Source organism: Nelusetta ayraudi, unplaced genomic scaffold, assembly GCF_046127955.1.
Source record: "Nelusetta ayraudi isolate G7.1 ecotype Tasmania unplaced genomic scaffold, CSIRO-AGI_Nayr_v1 ptg000042l, whole genome shotgun sequence".
Taxonomy (NCBI): Eukaryota; Metazoa; Chordata; class Actinopteri; order Tetraodontiformes; family Monacanthidae; genus Nelusetta; species Nelusetta ayraudi.
Genome location: NW_027466092.1, coordinates 5,609,905 through 5,627,500, shown reverse-complemented (window position 1 = coordinate 5,627,500; position 17,596 = coordinate 5,609,905). Strand labels below are relative to the sequence as shown.

General features: G+C 39.9%; 2 protein-coding genes and 1 long non-coding RNA gene across 3 annotated transcripts in view; 1 reads left to right on the top strand and 2 right to left on the bottom strand.

Moving 5' to 3' along the window:
• LOC142893369 (trafficking protein particle complex subunit 14-like) overlaps window positions 1-2,424 on the top strand; it is a 6,721-nt gene extending 4,297 nt beyond the window's left edge. The window contains exons 9-12 of the mRNA XM_076033872.1: window positions 578-717; window positions 1,112-1,287; window positions 1,553-1,717; window positions 1,997-2,424. Coding sequence (XP_075889987.1) covers window positions 578-717; window positions 1,112-1,287; window positions 1,553-1,717; window positions 1,997-2,000 — 485 coding nt within the window. The 3' untranslated portion in view covers window positions 2,001-2,424. The remainder of the gene's footprint in view (window positions 1-577; window positions 718-1,111; window positions 1,288-1,552; window positions 1,718-1,996) is intronic.
• Window positions 2,425-12,197: 9,773 nt separating this feature from the next.
• On the bottom strand, window positions 12,198-13,488 carry LOC142893367 (uncharacterized). The gene is made up of 3 exons (XR_012927696.1): window positions 13,361-13,488; window positions 12,914-12,957; window positions 12,198-12,516 (listed from the first exon to the last, which is right to left on the bottom strand). It is a non-coding gene; the product is annotated as an uncharacterized LOC142893367 (long non-coding RNA).
• A 909-nt stretch (window positions 13,489-14,397) lies between these two features.
• Window positions 14,398-17,596, bottom strand: part of zanl (zonadhesin, like) — a 68,382-nt gene continuing 65,183 nt past the window's right edge. The window contains exons 175-183 of the mRNA XM_076035556.1: window positions 17,325-17,469; window positions 16,983-17,233; window positions 16,767-16,896; window positions 16,483-16,678; window positions 16,117-16,278; window positions 15,897-16,027; window positions 15,021-15,223; window positions 14,778-14,913; window positions 14,398-14,558 (exon numbers count right to left, since the gene is read on the bottom strand). Coding sequence (XP_075891671.1) covers window positions 14,398-14,558; window positions 14,778-14,913; window positions 15,021-15,223; window positions 15,897-16,027; window positions 16,117-16,278; window positions 16,483-16,678; window positions 16,767-16,896; window positions 16,983-17,233; window positions 17,325-17,469 — 1,515 coding nt within the window. The remainder of the gene's footprint in view (window positions 14,559-14,777; window positions 14,914-15,020; window positions 15,224-15,896; window positions 16,028-16,116; window positions 16,279-16,482; window positions 16,679-16,766; window positions 16,897-16,982; window positions 17,234-17,324; window positions 17,470-17,596) is intronic.

Below are 17,596 nucleotides of genomic sequence, written 5' to 3'. Positions count from 1 at the left end.
ACAGAGTGCTTCAGGCTGTGTATTTCTGTGAGTTGACCGAGTCCTCGTTGTTGTTGTTCTCTTAACTGATTTCAGCCACAGCAAATACAACATATTATATTATACAAATAGGCTTTGGACTCCATTTCATTTGCCGTTACAAAGGCTATAGTCTGAGATGAAATCAAGTCTATCCATCCATCCATCCATTCATTTTCAATACTCGCCTCTTCCTGAGCTCAGGGTCACAGGGTTTTGCTGGAGCCTATCCCAGCTGTCATAGGACGAAGGCAGGGTGACACTCTGGACAAGCGGCCAGTTCACTATAGAGACAAACAACGATTCGCACTCACATGCACACCTACGGACAATTTAGAGTTTCCAATTCACCTCACGTGCATGTTTTTGGAGTGTGGGAGGAAGCCGGAGAACCTGGAGAGAACCCACACAGACACAGGGAGAACATGCAAACTCCACACGGAAAGGACCCAGGCCTGAAATCAAACCCACATGCCGTCTAATTCCTTCCTACATATGTTGCTTCTGGTGTTTTATTTGGCCATTGGTTCACACTTCTACCTAATTCTCCATTGATCAGTCCATAGAAAGGATCAGCTAGACTCAAGGGTGACGGCGGTGGTCTGCCGGACCCCTTTTAACCATCTGGGTGAGTGTCGTAAAGGCTCTACAATCTCCTTCACTGTGGCTTTCCAGATACTCCGGGCTGGACTCTTTGAGGTAAGGGATGTTACTGCTCTTCTACATAGCAGAGATAAGCAACAGGTTTTTGCTAAGTTTGTCAGAGCGCACATGGTCAAATTCAAAACAAAGCCCAGTTCTTCGTTACAAGGCTGGTATGGATGCCAAAACAAAGCCAAAAGCAGACATGGATGTGTGGACGGCACTCACACACACAGCCAACTTCCAAACACAAAGGGAAGCACACTGATCCACAGAAAAATTGGGGAAGTAAGGAAAAATTAAAACGGGAAGCAAATGCAGACTGGTTCAAACCACAAAACAAAACCAGCATTCACAAATTGAATCGGACATTAATGATAGCTTTTGTTTTTATGCTTGGTCAAAGTCAGTAATTTGTGTCTTTTCTATCCTGGTCTAATTAACGCTTCAGCTGAACCAGCACATGAAACTGAAGCTCCAGTTCACGGCCTCCATGTCCCCTCACTCACCTCAGAAGAGCTCACAATTGTCCTCCGACGCTCCCTTCAGGGAGCAGCAGGAGAAGCAAAGCCTGGGCCGATCCAAAAGCTTCTCCCACCAGAACTCCACAAAGTCTCACCACATCAGGTACGAAGGATCAGTGTGAAGTTCTGTAGTTTTTGAAGTTGAAGTTCATTGTCTTTGTAATTTGGCTTCCTAGTAGCTCTGTCAGGTGTCTAATGGCATTAATCCGTATCTACTTATAACCCAGACGCCATGATCAAACTTCTTGATTGACTTACAGTTTATGTTCTATCTATAATGTAACTTTTACAGAGTAAATGATCACCTTGTGATCGGTATGTGACAGTATAGATGTTTTCCACGTTGACTTTTTTTTTTTTTGCTCCAGGTCAGGCAGTGCTATGGCATGGTCAGCCATCCTGCCTGCTGTGGAGTCCCCAAAGGGCAGCCCCCTCCACCTGCCCCCCGCCCACACCACCATTCCACTGGAGAAAATAGCCAAGAGAGAGTGCAAAGTGTTGGTCGTGGAGCCGACGCAGGAGGCGCAAAGGAGGTGAGACTGCAGATCTGACTTCCTCTGGGACATTAAATGTGACAGAACTGAATAGTCGACTGTGAAGTTAGCCAGAATGGTACACACAAAAGGGCAAAAGTAATCAAGTCCAAACTAAAAGTATAATTTAAAGAATTGTATATATGTGTATATATATCTATATCTATATATATGTATATATATATATATATATATATATATATATATATATATATATATATATATATACATATATACATATTTATTTATTTTTAAAAAAGCTCTGCTCCTCCTCTTTAGATGACTTGGAGGTGAAGGATAAAGAAAAGTCTGAAACATTTCGAAGGGACACACAGCAATGAGATGTGGAGTGGAGAGAAGTGAAAGCAAAGAGGAAAAACCATGACTTCACTGGATGAAATACCTCAGATAACAAATCAGCATCAAGTTTTCAATCATTCCCTTTTTGTTTAATTTACTTTTCCCTTTTTATTTGTTTAATGTCTAGGGAAGGTTGCTTGAATGAGGAGTTTTTGATGTACATGACTAGGAAAGTTATGTGTTTCTTGGTGGGCAGCTTGTTTTTTTTTTTTTTTTTTTTTTTGTATTGTGTAACGAGGAACGCCTGGTAAACACTCTACCCTAACTCTGAGTGCAAATTTACAAGTCTTTGTTCACTCACATGCTGTATCGTGTGTGTATAAGTCAGATATCCCAGGTGTTCTTGGGGGAAAAAAACTGTCGTTAATACAACAGTCTTGGACTTGTTGGATAGTATTTTTCCCTCTTGACAAAAAGTTGGTTAAGCAGTTTTCAAGCTGCTACAATTCCAAACTTTACTAATACCATTTTCGTAAGTTCGGCAATTAAAAAATATTCCTCAAAAAGGCCTCCACCATATTATAATTTTTGGCTAAAGGTCCTTTACCAATGTCAAGTTGTTGTTTTTTTCTGTAATTGACAGTGTGTTAAATCTACTTTCTTTTCTTTTCTGTTTTTAATGCAGCATTGTTATCAGGTTATAAAAAAAGAAAACTTCTGCCTTAGAGATAATAATATATATTTCCAGGGTTCCATTTTATAGGGGCTAGCGTTTGATCAGTGTTCACACTGGATGAAATCTGCTCCTCAACTCAAAGCCAACTTGCACCTTCATATAGCAGCTGAATGTGACTGACTTTCCTACTGTAGTCTTCCCACTGGATTATTTATTTTTTTATTGTTTACACTGGATTGTTATGGTTTCAGAGAAAGTTCTTAAATTTAAATTGAATGCACCTGTGGTTTTCCTTATTCATTTCAAATACAGCAGGTGTGTTACTAATATTTCTTTTCTTAATTTTTTTATATATATATCTATCTTTACAGATAATGTGAATGACCCATTAAGTTTCTATTGACATCAACACTGACGGAAATATAATTTAGAGGGTGATTCATTTATTAGTGGGAACTCTTTTCCTAATGAATCTTAAATGTGTTGTCCTGCTGACAAGAAAAGTATGTGAATTTTTATTTTATTTATCGTGCAACCCTGTCCTCACAGGTTGCTGCATCATCATGATAAAGGTTGACTTTAAAGAAAGTGCAGTTTCATAATAGGAAAATAAATATCTTTGTGTCTGATAAACTAAAAACTCTCCTGTGTCTGAGTCTTCTTCTTTCTTGCTCCCAGAGGGATTTTCCAACAGATTGTGTTGACTGTCAATAATATTTTTTCAGTGCATCACATTTCAAAACATACAAACCGATAAGTAAGCAATAAGCTCAAATTGGATGACAGACATAAATAAAAATAAAACCTATTTAAAGAATAAACATCAATATAATATGCTACAATCACAAGAGTGCTGCAGATCATAATGAGCAAATATTTGTTATTATTTATACTAAAAAGATGTACAGGATTGTCATCAATTTTTTTTAAGTTTCCTCAGCTACTGTAATTTATTCCTTTTAAGTATCTTAAATTATCAGTATTTAAAATGGAACAGATAGGCTCTTAAAGTTTAAGTGTGATTCTATTTGTCTATCCGTCTCTGTGTGTCACATCACGCAGGGTCATGGTGGCTCACATTTATTTATTTAACCATATAATCACCCCCCCCCCCCCACCCCCCACCCCAAATCTTGCATGTGCCTTCTTGTACTGCTGTACATATATGAATTAATAATGACATTCAATGTGCAACAGTGCAGCTTCTGTTGTATTGAGAACATCTACATAAAAAAAACATTTTCCATCCTATTATAGTCAGAGAAACACCTAACTTGGTGAAGCAATACATTGCTCCCAGAGTGCAGAATATATTACTCATTATTAGGTTTGGCCTTCTAAATGTTCAATATATTTATAAGAAAGCCTTGGTCTGCCAAGATTTTATGAGAAACAACCACTATACCAACCTGCGTTACTTTATAATTATTGAAACATGGATTAAGGGTTATCAAACCACAATAGTTCCATTCAATTTCCCCAACCCCAGCTGGCCGTGTGGGTGGAGTAGCTGTTACTCATGGACAATACACAAGATGTTCCCCCATCTATGCCTGTATGTTTCACACATTTGAATTGTGATTTTTTTTTTCTACTTAAAGGTAAAGCCCAGCCTTTTTTGTCTGCAGACCGCCAAAACATAATCCAACTGCTGCACTGCCATCCAGCAGCCAGCCATTTTAACTGCAACTTCATTTTGTCACTAAAATGAAAAGCTCAAGGTTATCTTGACAATCCCTAGTAGTAGACACTTGAAATTCGTTTTTTTTTCCTAAAACGAAGTAATATCTAATTAGAGATATACTAATATAAATTGCCGATTGTTTTAAGTTAAATAAAATCCAATAAGAAAAAGAAAACAAAATGAAAAGAGATTCCCACAGAATTGTGCTAATCTAGAATACCCCTGCATATATTCATACCCCAGCTAAACTGTCAAGTTCAAACATGCTGTTTTAACTCAATAAAAAGTGAACAAGTATTGAAGTATCTCAGGTCAGATTGCAACTCCATGTGCGTAAAGAACCGCCCTACACATCATGGGTTTAGTTTATCACTACTGTGGCTTCCCTTGGAGGAGTTTTTTGGCAGTCATGTTACTTTTCCCAATCGCGCAGTGCAAAAGCATGTGCTTGTTATGCACTGCAAAGATAAAAGTATCAATAAAAAGTTAAAGTCCACACCTACTCCAAGGAAACCCTTGAAAAAAATAAAAGGTGATATGCTCTAATAATTCTACTGCAGCTTTGTGCTCAGCACAGCTGGTGAGGAATGCTGGTATTGTATTTGGTGCACTGCAAATGCTTATAAGTTACAGGATGATTTACATATAGCCTATCATTGAACTGTTTTGAGTCATAGGGCCTGATTTCTTAAGAGGTCATCCGATGTGCTGCTGACGCGTCATTTAACAGCTGGCCGACTCGAACCAACCTATCAGAGCCCGTCGAGTCGGCCGCGCCTCCCTCGCCATGGAGGGTCTCTGGAGAAGCGAATCCCAGGTGTGAGAGAGGGTCTACGCCCCCTCGCCTCCTGATTTCAATGGCTTGTTTGACCCACTGTTTCAGTTTGTTGGTCTCGGATGCGATGACTTTCCCTCCGTCCCAGTTCATAATGTGGTTGTGTCTCCTGCAGTGGTCCGTGATCGCTGATTTGAGCGTTTCCTGGATCGCTGTTTTTTTCTGAGTGCGCGTGAACTTTCTTGTGGTCTCCTTTTTCGCACTCCTTCTGGTGTTCCCTATTTCTGATGTTGAATGCTCGTCCTGTTTCCCCGATGTATGTTTTGCTACATGACATACAGTACTTGGTATTTTATGTTTGACGTCGCAATTTTGGTCCGGTCCTATTTTGTCTCTGGGGTGTACCAGCAGTCGGCAAAGTTTTATGTACGGTTTTACCACTGTATGGATATGATGTTTCCTCGTGACCCGTTGTATTGGTTCTGTGATCCCTCGGATGTATGGTATGGTTACTATGTCCTTTGGTTTGTCGTGCGCCGTTTTTGGGCATTTGGTTTTCTGTCCTTTATTGTTTGCAACTTGTTGTTTTCTCTTGTTGATTGCCCATCCTGGATATTGGCAGAGTGAAAGTGCATGCCGTATGTGCTCTTCCTCCTTCTGTTTGTCCTTTTCTTCGGTTATGGTGGTGGCTCGTTCGTATAGCGTTCTGACCACTGAAAGCTTGTGCGCTGTGGGATGCTCTGATGCCCACAACAACAACTAAGCGTAAGTACCTTCAACGGTGTAAAACTATTAGTGGTCAGTTGCAGCAGTAACTAGCTTAGCAGCTTAGCTAGTAACAAGGCAAAAGATTTTTTTGTTTTGTTTTTTCTCGAACGCTATAGATTAGCATGATGCTAGCGCGATTAGCACGCGGCTCGCACGATGAACGCTCTTTACAGGGTCACAACTTGTTTGGAAAAACACACAAAAAAAAACACGGTGTTTCGTGACAACATTCATACCAACTCTCTCAACTCTCTCTCTCAACCAGGTTCTAGGTAGAATGACTAAGTGCTCTCAAAATGTCTTGATCCAAGATAATGAATACAGGCTTAAGTCTTCCTTACAGCGCACGCACCACCCGCTGGCGGAGCAGGGAACTGCAGTAGCTCACAAAAGTTCTCTAATGTGGGTTACAAAAACAAAAAGACAGCAAACAAAAGTAAATAAAATGTGCAATTCGCTGGTGGAATAAGAAATATACAGAAAATATATACAAGTATACATTATATAAAAAATATGATACATATGTAACCTCTGCGTACCAGTCCCACCAGTAACACACACCGAGGAATTAGTTGGATGATGTGGTTCTTTACTGCAAAGAGTTGTTCGAGACACACAAAATGTTGTTATCACCTCCACTGGAACTGGCGTCATTAACAGAGTGGTAGGAGACTGCTTGAGTACATGAAATGTTTTTTTCCCCCAATTAATTTCTGACGGGATCATATAGTGGTTTTAACCTTAATGCTTTTACAATTAGTTTAATACAATTTAAATTTATTTTTAAACCAATATCATCCTTTTTATGTAGGAAATGAATTAAGAATACAAAACAGAAAATACAAAATGTCAAACGAAATAAATTGCATTTCAACACCCTCTAGTGGTTACTAAGAAATATAATCGGCGAAGCACGTTGCCTCGCATGCAATGGCGGTCGGTATAGCGCATGAACGTGACTTCATACAGGGAACCCTTATGATTCAACACAATTACCTGCAATGAGTAGTTCGAGAGCACCTCCACTGAAACTGACGTCTACAGGGAAAATAATATTGACTTCATAACAAAAATAGATATAGCACAATTTATGTGAACAACCAACACAAAAACGAAAATACACTCAAATTGCATGTCAACTGTTGTTACATGACTGTGCCTCTTACAACTGATCCCACGTTAGCCTTATAGCACAGAATTAATACGTTTGCAGAGAAGCACCGACCGGACCGTGACTTACCATTAGCCGAGTGCTGGAAGACCGCGAACAGAGTCCGGTTTCCGGTAACGTTTGGAGACTTAGCGGTTACCAGTAGATGGCGCCAGCTAACCACTCACTACAGTGCAAACAACATAACGAAAGGATATACTTTACATACTTTATCAGGAATTCCAACACTATAAACACAAGTCTTTCTTCAACCTGTTTCAGACATACAAGTATATATAAACATTTACTGCATATACTCAAATATAAAAATATATATACAAGTCCACATATATGCTGTACGATATTAGCACGAAAAACAGGGCTGGAAAAAAATAGCACGAACAAACAAAAATAATTACACTGAAAAACAGATTTTATTTGACAAGTGAATGCAATACTACAGAAGCGTATTACTGCCACCCTAGAAAAAAAAACAAAAAACAAAAAACAAAAAACAGGGCTCAGTATCACGTTATAACCTGATACTTTCACATTTTTACGTGATAATTTTCACGTTTTTACGTGATCATTTTCACATTATAATGTGAAAATTTGGATGCAGTTGAGATGGTGGAACTTGTACCCATGGAGCCTTCCGTGCCCCTCCAGCTGATCAATGAGAAAACAACGCAACTTCAATCAGGTCTGATTCATTCTTCCTACGATACAATCCCATACTGTTCGATTTTGTATGTTCTCATATTTTGTTTTATCATTTTATTTTGAAGTTAATCAGCCACTGGGGGTCAGATGATCCACTAACGTCAATAAGGTGTATGAGCGCGTTTTGTTGTTCTCTGTTGTATTATGGGTTTCGATACCGTGAAAGAAGCTCTGTCCACGAAAATTTTCATGTGACATATATGATAAAGAAACGTTATTAAAGAAAGAAACGGTATCAAGTATTTCCCTCCAACTATGGACGAGCTGCGAGTTCCAACACATCTCAAAATCCTCCTCAAAGTACGCAAACGTATGTTAATTTCATCGATGGTGCTTAATAAATTGAAGATCTCACCATGCCTCAAACCAAGTTTAAAATACAGTTTAATCAACTCATGCAGATGAGACATGGTGCCTCCGTTTGCCTCACTCCATTTAGTTTAGATTCATTTTGAAATGATGTCAACATTATCACGTAAAAACGCGAAAACTATCACTTAAAAACGTTTTAACGTGATAATTTTCGATACTGAGCCCTGTTTTTTTTTTTCTTCTTCTTCTTTTCTGGGGTGGCAGCAATGCGCTTCCGTATACTTCCGTACAATACGTTTCCGTAATGCTGTAACATGGGGGGAAAAAAACAAACAAAAAAACAAAACACATTGGTGCAGAAGAATTCACAATAATTCGGGCATAGAGGCGGTGTGACGGTCGCACTTTGCTTTACCAAAGTTGAAACGGATTGCGGACACTAGTTTTTGTTCCGTACACTAATTTTGCTCTCCGGCTTCCTGTCACAGTCCAAAACATGCATGTGAGCCAAATCAGGACTCTAAAATAGAGAGTTCCCGATTTGGTGCCCAATACGTCGAACGCGATCTACCAAGCGATCGCATGGCATTAAGAGACGTCATCTTATTATTCGTACTCACGATTAAATGTGTCACTTGATTGACATACAGGGCAGACACTCCGATCAATCCGACATTTTCTAACACATGTGCCACTGCATATGCGCATACAACCAATAAACGCTGCAAAACTCTACCTAGGTAGTGCGTCAGCCTCCATTTTATTTCTTTTAAACTTTTGAAAGGATATAAAAGTGAGCGGCGGAGCTGGACCAAGTAAAAAGTCAAAACCTTACCGCTTACATACGGAGTGTAGGAGGGGGACTATTTCCCCCCCCCCCACAATGGAACAAAGAACCAATCTGACCACTGCGTATGCACATACAACCAATAAACGATGCAAAACTCTAGCTAGGTAGTGTGGCAGCCTCCATTTTTTTTTTTTTTTTAATTTCTTTTAAACTTTAGGAAGGATATAAAAATGAGCGGCGGAGCTGGACCAAGTAATAAGTCAAAACCTTACCACTTACATACGGAGTGTGGGAGGTGGACTATTTTTTTCACAAGGGAAAAAGGAACAATGGAAGTGTTGAGTGGCATTTTCGGACTGATCATGAAAAGATCATAAAATTGAGCTGAAGTCTAGCGCTCATGGAATGTTCTGGAACGAGGAAAGTATCCCAACATGATAAAAACGTGTTACCTCCTTGACTGCATTATTCGGCTCCACTTATTTGTGTGAGTCAGCCTTTTCCCACACGAAGATCATCAAGTCCAAGTTCCGTTCCACCATGACTGACCATCATTTCGAAGTGTGCTTGAGGCTGGATTCTGCAGATATGCATCCTTCAGTGCAAGTCATCAGAGTAAGGTAATGACAAGACAATTTTTATTTTTTATTTTTTTTGTGAAATATGGGTTCATGCAGTTATGTAAGGTACACCAACGTATATTGTACATGCAAAGTATTGCCAGTATATTTATGAATTAATATCTTTCGTATAGTATGTGGATAATTCTGACTTGGTCATTTCATAAGTAGCTCACATGTGGAAAAAGTGTGAGTCTAAATTAGTTTGTAGGTGTGAGTGTGAAAAGGTGTGTTTTTCAGTGTGGCCCTGAGATAAATTTGTCAGGGTGTAACCTGCCTTTACCATCTAGGATAGGCAGACGATAAATGATGAATAGATGGATGGATTGGATAAGAAAGTCTATGATGTTTCATAATTGTCACTATCAGTATGGCGATAAGGTCAAGTGATAAGCAGCCTTTGTAGTTTTGTAAGAGGCATATCAACAAGCAGTTTACTTTTATGCACTAACTGATTGTCCAGGTCAAAGGTTTCATGTTCTTGACACTCTTGAGCCGGTGAGCCTGAAACTTATCCATTGATTGTTTGCATCTGTGTAATGCTGCCAACTACTTACTTACAGTCTGTTCAGCGGTCAGCAGGAATACTTTCAACAGACTGCCTGCAACTCATGATTTTCTTAATGAAACAGCCACTCTTTATAAAAAATAAAAATACATAAATAAGTATGAGGCCACCTAACTTTTAGCCTTACATGTCACGCTGTAGCGCGTCACATGTACGGGCACCCAGTACTCGCTGGACGTGTTTTGGTTTTGGGGTGAAGAAGAAGAAAAGAGACGAAGAGAAAAATCCATGTGTGCTGAGACCTAATTAGAGGTAAGGAATCAACATATTCACCAGTTGATGATGATAATAGATTTGTTGAAACAAAAAGAAAACACTATTTTGCAGCAGCTGCATGTACTTGCCCAAGACAAATATCAACTTGGCCCGGTGGGTGGGAGGGCAGTTTATCTCATCTCATAGTCATTTCATCTCATCTCACTAGCTAACATATCCGCACGCTAAAACAATCTCTGGTGCGGATGGTGCTCTAGTTTTTCTTTTTCTTTTGACGCTTTAGTTCTGGCTTCTTCCCACTCCCAAGCTGTAAGTACTTGGCGATGGGAAAAGCCATTAGGCGTATTTATTTGCAGCCAGGTTCTGAAGATCTTACTTTGCATTTAAAATAATGTGATATAAAAAATTGATTGTAATGTTATGTCATACGTAGGAGAAATGTTATGTCTACATACTTTTCAATAAAGCATTCAGGGTTTTGATATTTGCCTACTTGCCAACTGCTTGAATGTGCGACAGCAATGTATAAATGTTCTTCTCAACATTTTACAGCAAGACAGTACTCTAAAAACAGTTATCATTGTTAAGGATAACTTTAAAGAAACCCTTAAGTTGCCAATGTGAAATTGTCAAGTTTGCTGTGGTAGAAAATATTGCTGGTCATTCTCAACTAACGTTGCACAAAATTATTAATAAACCAGACTCATTTCAAACGTGATAACTGTTTGCTATGATCCATTTCGCCTTCCAAACAGCAGTACTGTGAAGATTAGACAGCCTTTGTAAATAAGAATTTGTTCTCAAATGCTTACCTGGTTAAAACTGAGATGGAAAAAAAAAACAGTATTATTTGTCACATTTGCATGAACTGATCATAAGTCTGTTTTTTTTATGTACTTTCAGTGAGTTGAACCTTCTGGAGACAGGATTCAGCCAGCCCTCCAAAACTCCAGTAATACATATCTACATCTGAGAGGGCCAAAATATTATAAAGATCCAGTCAACAATATTATGTGATTTTGTATTTGTTTAATTGTACACTGTGAAACTCATTCATTCTTTCATCTTCTATACCCACTTATTCCTATTCAGGGTCACGGGGGTCTGCTGGAGCCTATCCCAGCTGTGTTAGGGCGAAGGCAGGGTGATACCCTGGACAAGTCGCCAGTTCATCGCAGGGCCACATAGAGACACACAACCATTCACACACACATGCACACCTACGGACAATTTAGAAAGTTCAATTGACCTCACATGCATGTTTTTGGACTGTGGGAGGAAGCTGGAGAACCCGGAGAGAACCCACCCAGACACAGGGAGAACATGCAAACTCCACACAGAAAGGTCTCTCTCTGAAACAATTTATTTAAATTTTTATTCATAAGTGATACATTTTTTCTGGCTCATGTGGTTTGTACCTCACTAGTTTCATAACCCTGGTTACGGCCCTGTTACCAAGTCATGGCATACAGATACTGTCATACTTTTGTTGTTAACATTCCCATCCAAACAATTCATATTGGCATCATTACTAAATTGAAAACTAATGAACAAACTTTTTTTTAAATCTACTTTTTTCAGGGGGAAACAGAAAATTATTTTTTCACACTTTTTTTTTTCCTTTTCTTTTTTTTAAGTTTGCACAATACAGGATTTTGGGGGCAAAATACATTTCTGACCTGCCCATACATGATGAATCTGAACTACAAATTTAAAATGTTATTTATTCCTACATTCATTTTTGCAACATTTATCCTGAACCGCTATTCTTTTTTTCTTTCTTTTTTCTGTTATTTTGCAACAGTGCAAAAAATGGAAGACAAAGACCAATGCATTTTTTCACTGATCAAAAATTTTTTGTTTATATTGTGTGAGGTAATTCTCTTAAACAAAGACACTTTCAAACAGTTTGTTTTGCAGTTTATTTCTCCTTAATGCAATAAATTTTAAACACACATACAAACCAATTAAATGCACAAATTTCACAAAAGCATATTATTAAAAGCATAAGTTAACCAAATATATAAGAATAACATTAGAAACTGTTTCATTTGTTTTGCATGGCCTGTTGGATACGCTTGAGAGCATAATTAGGATGTTCCTCAGTGTTTTGCAGGTTGTTTTGTTCACGTACAGACGAAGAGGTTTGGTGTTACAAAGAAGTAACCTCAGTTTGCCTTGCCAGTCTGCGTTCATCAAATTGCTCATACACAACACCTAGAAGAGGGAAAAATATTGAAGTCAAGTAAAAATGTATTAACAGGAAAGCTTTTAAATTATTGAGCAGATACGATAAACTACTAACTAAAGCTCTATAAATGCAAATTACTACATTGTGTACTTGTAGTACACAATGTAGTATATATATATATATATATATATACATATATGTATATGTATACATATATATATATATATATATATACTACAACCGATATGTGGTATTAAACTGGGGTTACTGAAATTTTGTAGTTGATGTTCACAACAACAATGATAATATATGCAAGTTTTTCTTTTCCTGACACGTGTATACATTCTTTTGGCTGACCCTATACATACAACATACATATAGATAATACATATATATTTATAGTTGTTTTTAAAAAAATCTTACCTCTGGATTTCATGTTAACAGTTTTCATTGAAGCGTTCACTTTCCTGCAGAGAATAAGAGACATGATTAGCACTCGCCATGAGTGGCTGTTGTTTCGGCTGGTTTGTGCTGTTTGACGTGAGAGGATTTGGTTGCAGTGGGAATTAAAGATTGAAACCACACAAGGAATTAAGTCCATCCTCTATCCAATCTGATTCATACTAGAAGTCACGCTTAAGATATTATTCTCCCATTCAATTCCTCGCCAACTGTAAGGAGACTGTTTCCTCTGAACAAAGTAAATTTGCGGCTTGGTAAAAAGTAAAACTTTCCTGATAGATGTTTAAGGTGTTGTTTTTTCTGTGCTAGGGCAAAGCAAGGGTGTTGCCTCTACACTGCAGAGATTAGCCAGCAGCCATGACACAACGCATTCAAATGCACACTCGCACAGATTGAGCGGACACTTACTTGGACTTGCATGTGCAAACACACACAACAGTGACCACGATGACGACAACCGCCACAGAGGCCAGGACCGCGATCAGAATAATCCACCATTCTACGACTAACAAAACAGTTCAATCAAGGACGTTAGTAGATAAAATAATGATCCCAAATAAGTATTTTTTTGTATACTGCAGACTAATTCTACTGTTGTATCAATATTAGGAATGTCCCATTTCAAGTCAAAGCCATCTGAACAATTCATGCTGATATGCGCTCTGTTGCTCGTATATCTGACAATTGATAACAAGAATTTCTGACCTTACATTTTTATTATTATGTATCTACAGTTTCTTTTGAATATTTAAGCACGCCTTACCTGGAGGAGTTTCAACCTCGCAGTGTGCGCCTTCATAGCCCTCTGGACACTGACAGGTGTAGCTGTTGCCATTGTCAATACATGTTCCTCCATTTTGACAGGGGTTACTGTCGCAGACAGTCACTACAGGAAAAAACAGAACATTATTGCAGTCATTCTGATTTTCAATTTGATGTAATTGAATTTAATCCATTTGTTATGGAGGGAGGCAACTGAACAATAAATCAAGACTGGACTGACTGTCTTTTTGCAGAACCAAACAAGCATGTATGGCACAATTGATAACAAGCATTTCTGACCTTACATTTTTATTATTATGTATCTACAGTTTCTTTTTAATATTTAAGCACGCCTTACCTGGAGGTGTTTCAACTTCGCAGTGTGCGCCTTCATAGCCCTCTGGACACTGACAGGTGTAGGTGCTGTTGCCATTCTCAATGCATTCTCCTCCATTTGCACAGGGGTTACTGTCGCAGACAGTCACTACAGGAAAAAACAGAACATTATTGCAGTCATTCTGATTTTCAATTTGATGTAATTGAATTTAATCCATTTGTTATGGAGGGAGGCAACTGAACAATAAATCAAGACTGGACTGACTGTCTTTTTGCAGAACCAAACAAGCATGTATGGCACAATTGATAACAAGCATTTCTGACCTTACATTTTTATTATTATGTATCTACAGTTTCTTTTTAATATTTAAGCACGCCTTACCTGGAGGTGTTTCAACTTCGCAGTGTGCGCCTTCATAGCCCTCTGGACACTGACAGGTGTAGGTGCTGTTGCCATTCTCAATGCATTCTCCTCCATTTGCACAGGGGTAACCGTGGCAGGCAGTCACTACAGGAAAGAACAGAACGTTATTGCAGTCATTCTGATTTTCAATTTGATGTAATTGAATTTAATCCATTTGTCATGGAGGGAGGCAACTGAACAAGAAATCAAGACTGGACTGACTGTCTTTTCGTAGAACCAAACAAGCATGTATGGCACAACAATACGTTTTAGGTTAAAATGCAGACAGAGCTCTTCCTCTTTTTCCAAAGGCAAACTGCTAACCTCTAAAGCAGTCTCGCGTGGAGTTATAGATTTTGCAGACTTGATCCTCCTGGCAGATCTTGGCTGTGCAAATGACGCCTGTGCTGGTGCATTGGCAAGTCTTGGAGCAGTCCTCAGTCACAAATGTCTCCAGTAGCTGTGGTGTGACAGAGAGACAGCGAGACAGTTCGAGTTTAGGCAACATGTGAGGGATGAGGCGATGTTCTTTGGGCAGCCTGCTGGCCGCTGAGCGCTTTCTCTTACAGGATAGTATCTGCCGAGATAGTCGCAGCCACACTCGTTGTATGGCACGCACGACCCATCGCTCATGGCGAAACCATCATCGCACTGGCAGCCTTCCATGCAGTAGTCGATGTCGCAGTCCAAGTTGGCAGCCAGGTTGCCGCAGGAGGAAGGGCAAGCGGTCATGCAAGGCTGGTATGTGCTTCTGGCGCTACAGGTGAGGGCTGGGGACGACACAAAGGGCCATGACAATGGTCACATTTTAACCCTAATTGGAGGAATCCTCAAGTTTTAATCCAAGTAAAAAATACTTGAGGAACCATGAGTCATAATTTTTTATTCTTTTCTTTTTTTTTTTTTAATAAACTGTTCTCGCCGGTACATGAACTGTACTTATATAGGATTTTCCAGCACTTTCACAGTACCGCAAAGCACTTTACAATTCAACCATTCACTCACACACCAATAGGTGGCTGCTGCTCCCCATTGGAAGCAGTTTAGGAAAGTGTTTCTCAACTGGTGGGTCACGGAGCTATTTTGATTGTGTCATTACTTCATAGACAGTTTTTTTTTTTAAGGGATTTTAATATATTTATAGAGAAAATGTTGGGCATTTATTTTGAGGGATACTCAATTCAATAATTTCAATAACTTATTTACTAGACGTGATTAAAAGTAGGCCAGCATTTTAATTTTTGTGAGTGTTCTTCATGATAAGAAAACAAATGTGGGTCCTGAGGCTCCACCAGTTGTGAACCACTGCTTTAGGGTTAAATGTCTTGCTCCAAGAGACAGTAGACAGTCAGTGTCAGGATTTGAACCGCCAACCCTTCGATCATTTAATGACAACGTTGAACCAACTGAGCCACAGCCGCTTGGACATGTTTGGCATCTTACCACAGTGCAGCTGCTCCCTCCAAGCTCCCAGCGTGACATTGCCCCCCTGACAGACTGTGGCATAGGCATCGTAACTGGCGCAACGCAGCTCTTGGCTGCCTTCCTCGGCGCACAGGTCAAACAAGCAGTCGCTGAGGCGCAAAACATAGAGGGGTTTTTAGAAACAGTCCTGTCATCACAGGACTTTTTTTTTTTTAAATCGCAGCTCTGTCATTCTCACCTCTCGTAATCTCCTGGGGCCACCTGTTTGTGGCAGGCTGCAAAAGGTCCGTTGGGGTCCGACAGCGCCCCACACTGGGTGGGACCTCGATAGGTATCGAGCTGCGACTCAGAGCAGCTGGACGTATCAAAGCCTGTTTCCAAATCCGTCTCCGCTTCTCGTCTGAAGGCAGATAGGAGAGGGGAGAAGACAAATTGACTGGGGTTGTGCCTGCACTTCTCATCTCAGGAATAACTCGAGGGAAAAACAGCAGAGAAGTCAGACTATTTGAGGGACTGTTTAAACAGTAAAAGTAGACGCATTAAAAGTCTAAAGTAGTAAATGTTGAAGCTGAGAGTTTAAAGGCCTCTTAGGTCGTGCTCCTACCTGTGGACTGGGTGAGGATGTTGCAGTGTCCTCAGTCCTTCATTCCGTTGCCCACTGACCCTCCAACTTTCTCCAAATGTATTCAGTTCTCTGACCACTACCTCATCTGGCTTCATGTAATCATTGCTTTTGCTGCCGTCGTAGTTGCCGCACAATCCCCTGACATGGTTCTTGTAGGTGCTGGGCAATATGATCTCTGATGCAAAGAGGGCGAGAGAGACAGAAATTAATTAAACTGACTCCATTCTGACATCGGTTTACAACTGCAGGTTTCAAGTTTTTACCTGCGCGGCTTTTGCCATCGAAGCGCAGGGTGAGTCCGAAGTTGGTGGTGAGCTGAACCTGCTTTGAATTCTCTGTGATTGTCACACCTTCAGCAGGGCTGAAAGGAGTTGAGACGCGCTCTCTGTTCACCTAGAAGAGACGTCACATTGCTCACAACGGCTTGAGATGCCACATTTTCAAAGCGATGCCTTTCCAAAGGGGGATGGACTACTGACCAGGATGACCTTCTTCTGCAGGAAGCGGATGTTGACGCCGTTAACGTCGATGTAAATCTCGTCCAGGAACGATACCTTCTTGTTACCGCCACGTCTGATGTTCTTTCCCTGCACCTCCAGCTGTGCCAGACCGACTTCCTCGACATTGTGCCCCCGGGTAAGAACGTAGGTGTACGCGCCTTGGAAGTGATGGGTGACGCCGTCAAATGTTTTGTGGTGAGGATCCCCTGAGATGGTGCACCGGTCAAATTCTGAAAAAAAAGAAAGATGACAGAATTAAAAAAAAAAAACAATAGTCTTTTTTTTTTTTCCTGTTTTGTACTATAGAGGTGGTTTACTCACTGGTGGGTTTGCAGTAGAGTTCTCCATCTTTGTCTACCAAGCACAATGTGTTCTCTTTACAGGTGTTGGAGGTGCATATGATGCCACCACCAGCATTGCAGGTACACTTTTGAGCACAGTTTTCTGTCAGCCATGTGTCTCCTGCCTACAAACACACACAAGACAGAAAACAATGTTTGTTTCTGCTCGGACGTTTCTTTGTTTGTTTGTTTTTGTGCATCCTAAGGAGGATTATACAAACAGATCTCGTGATGTCACCTCCGTCTAGAGCA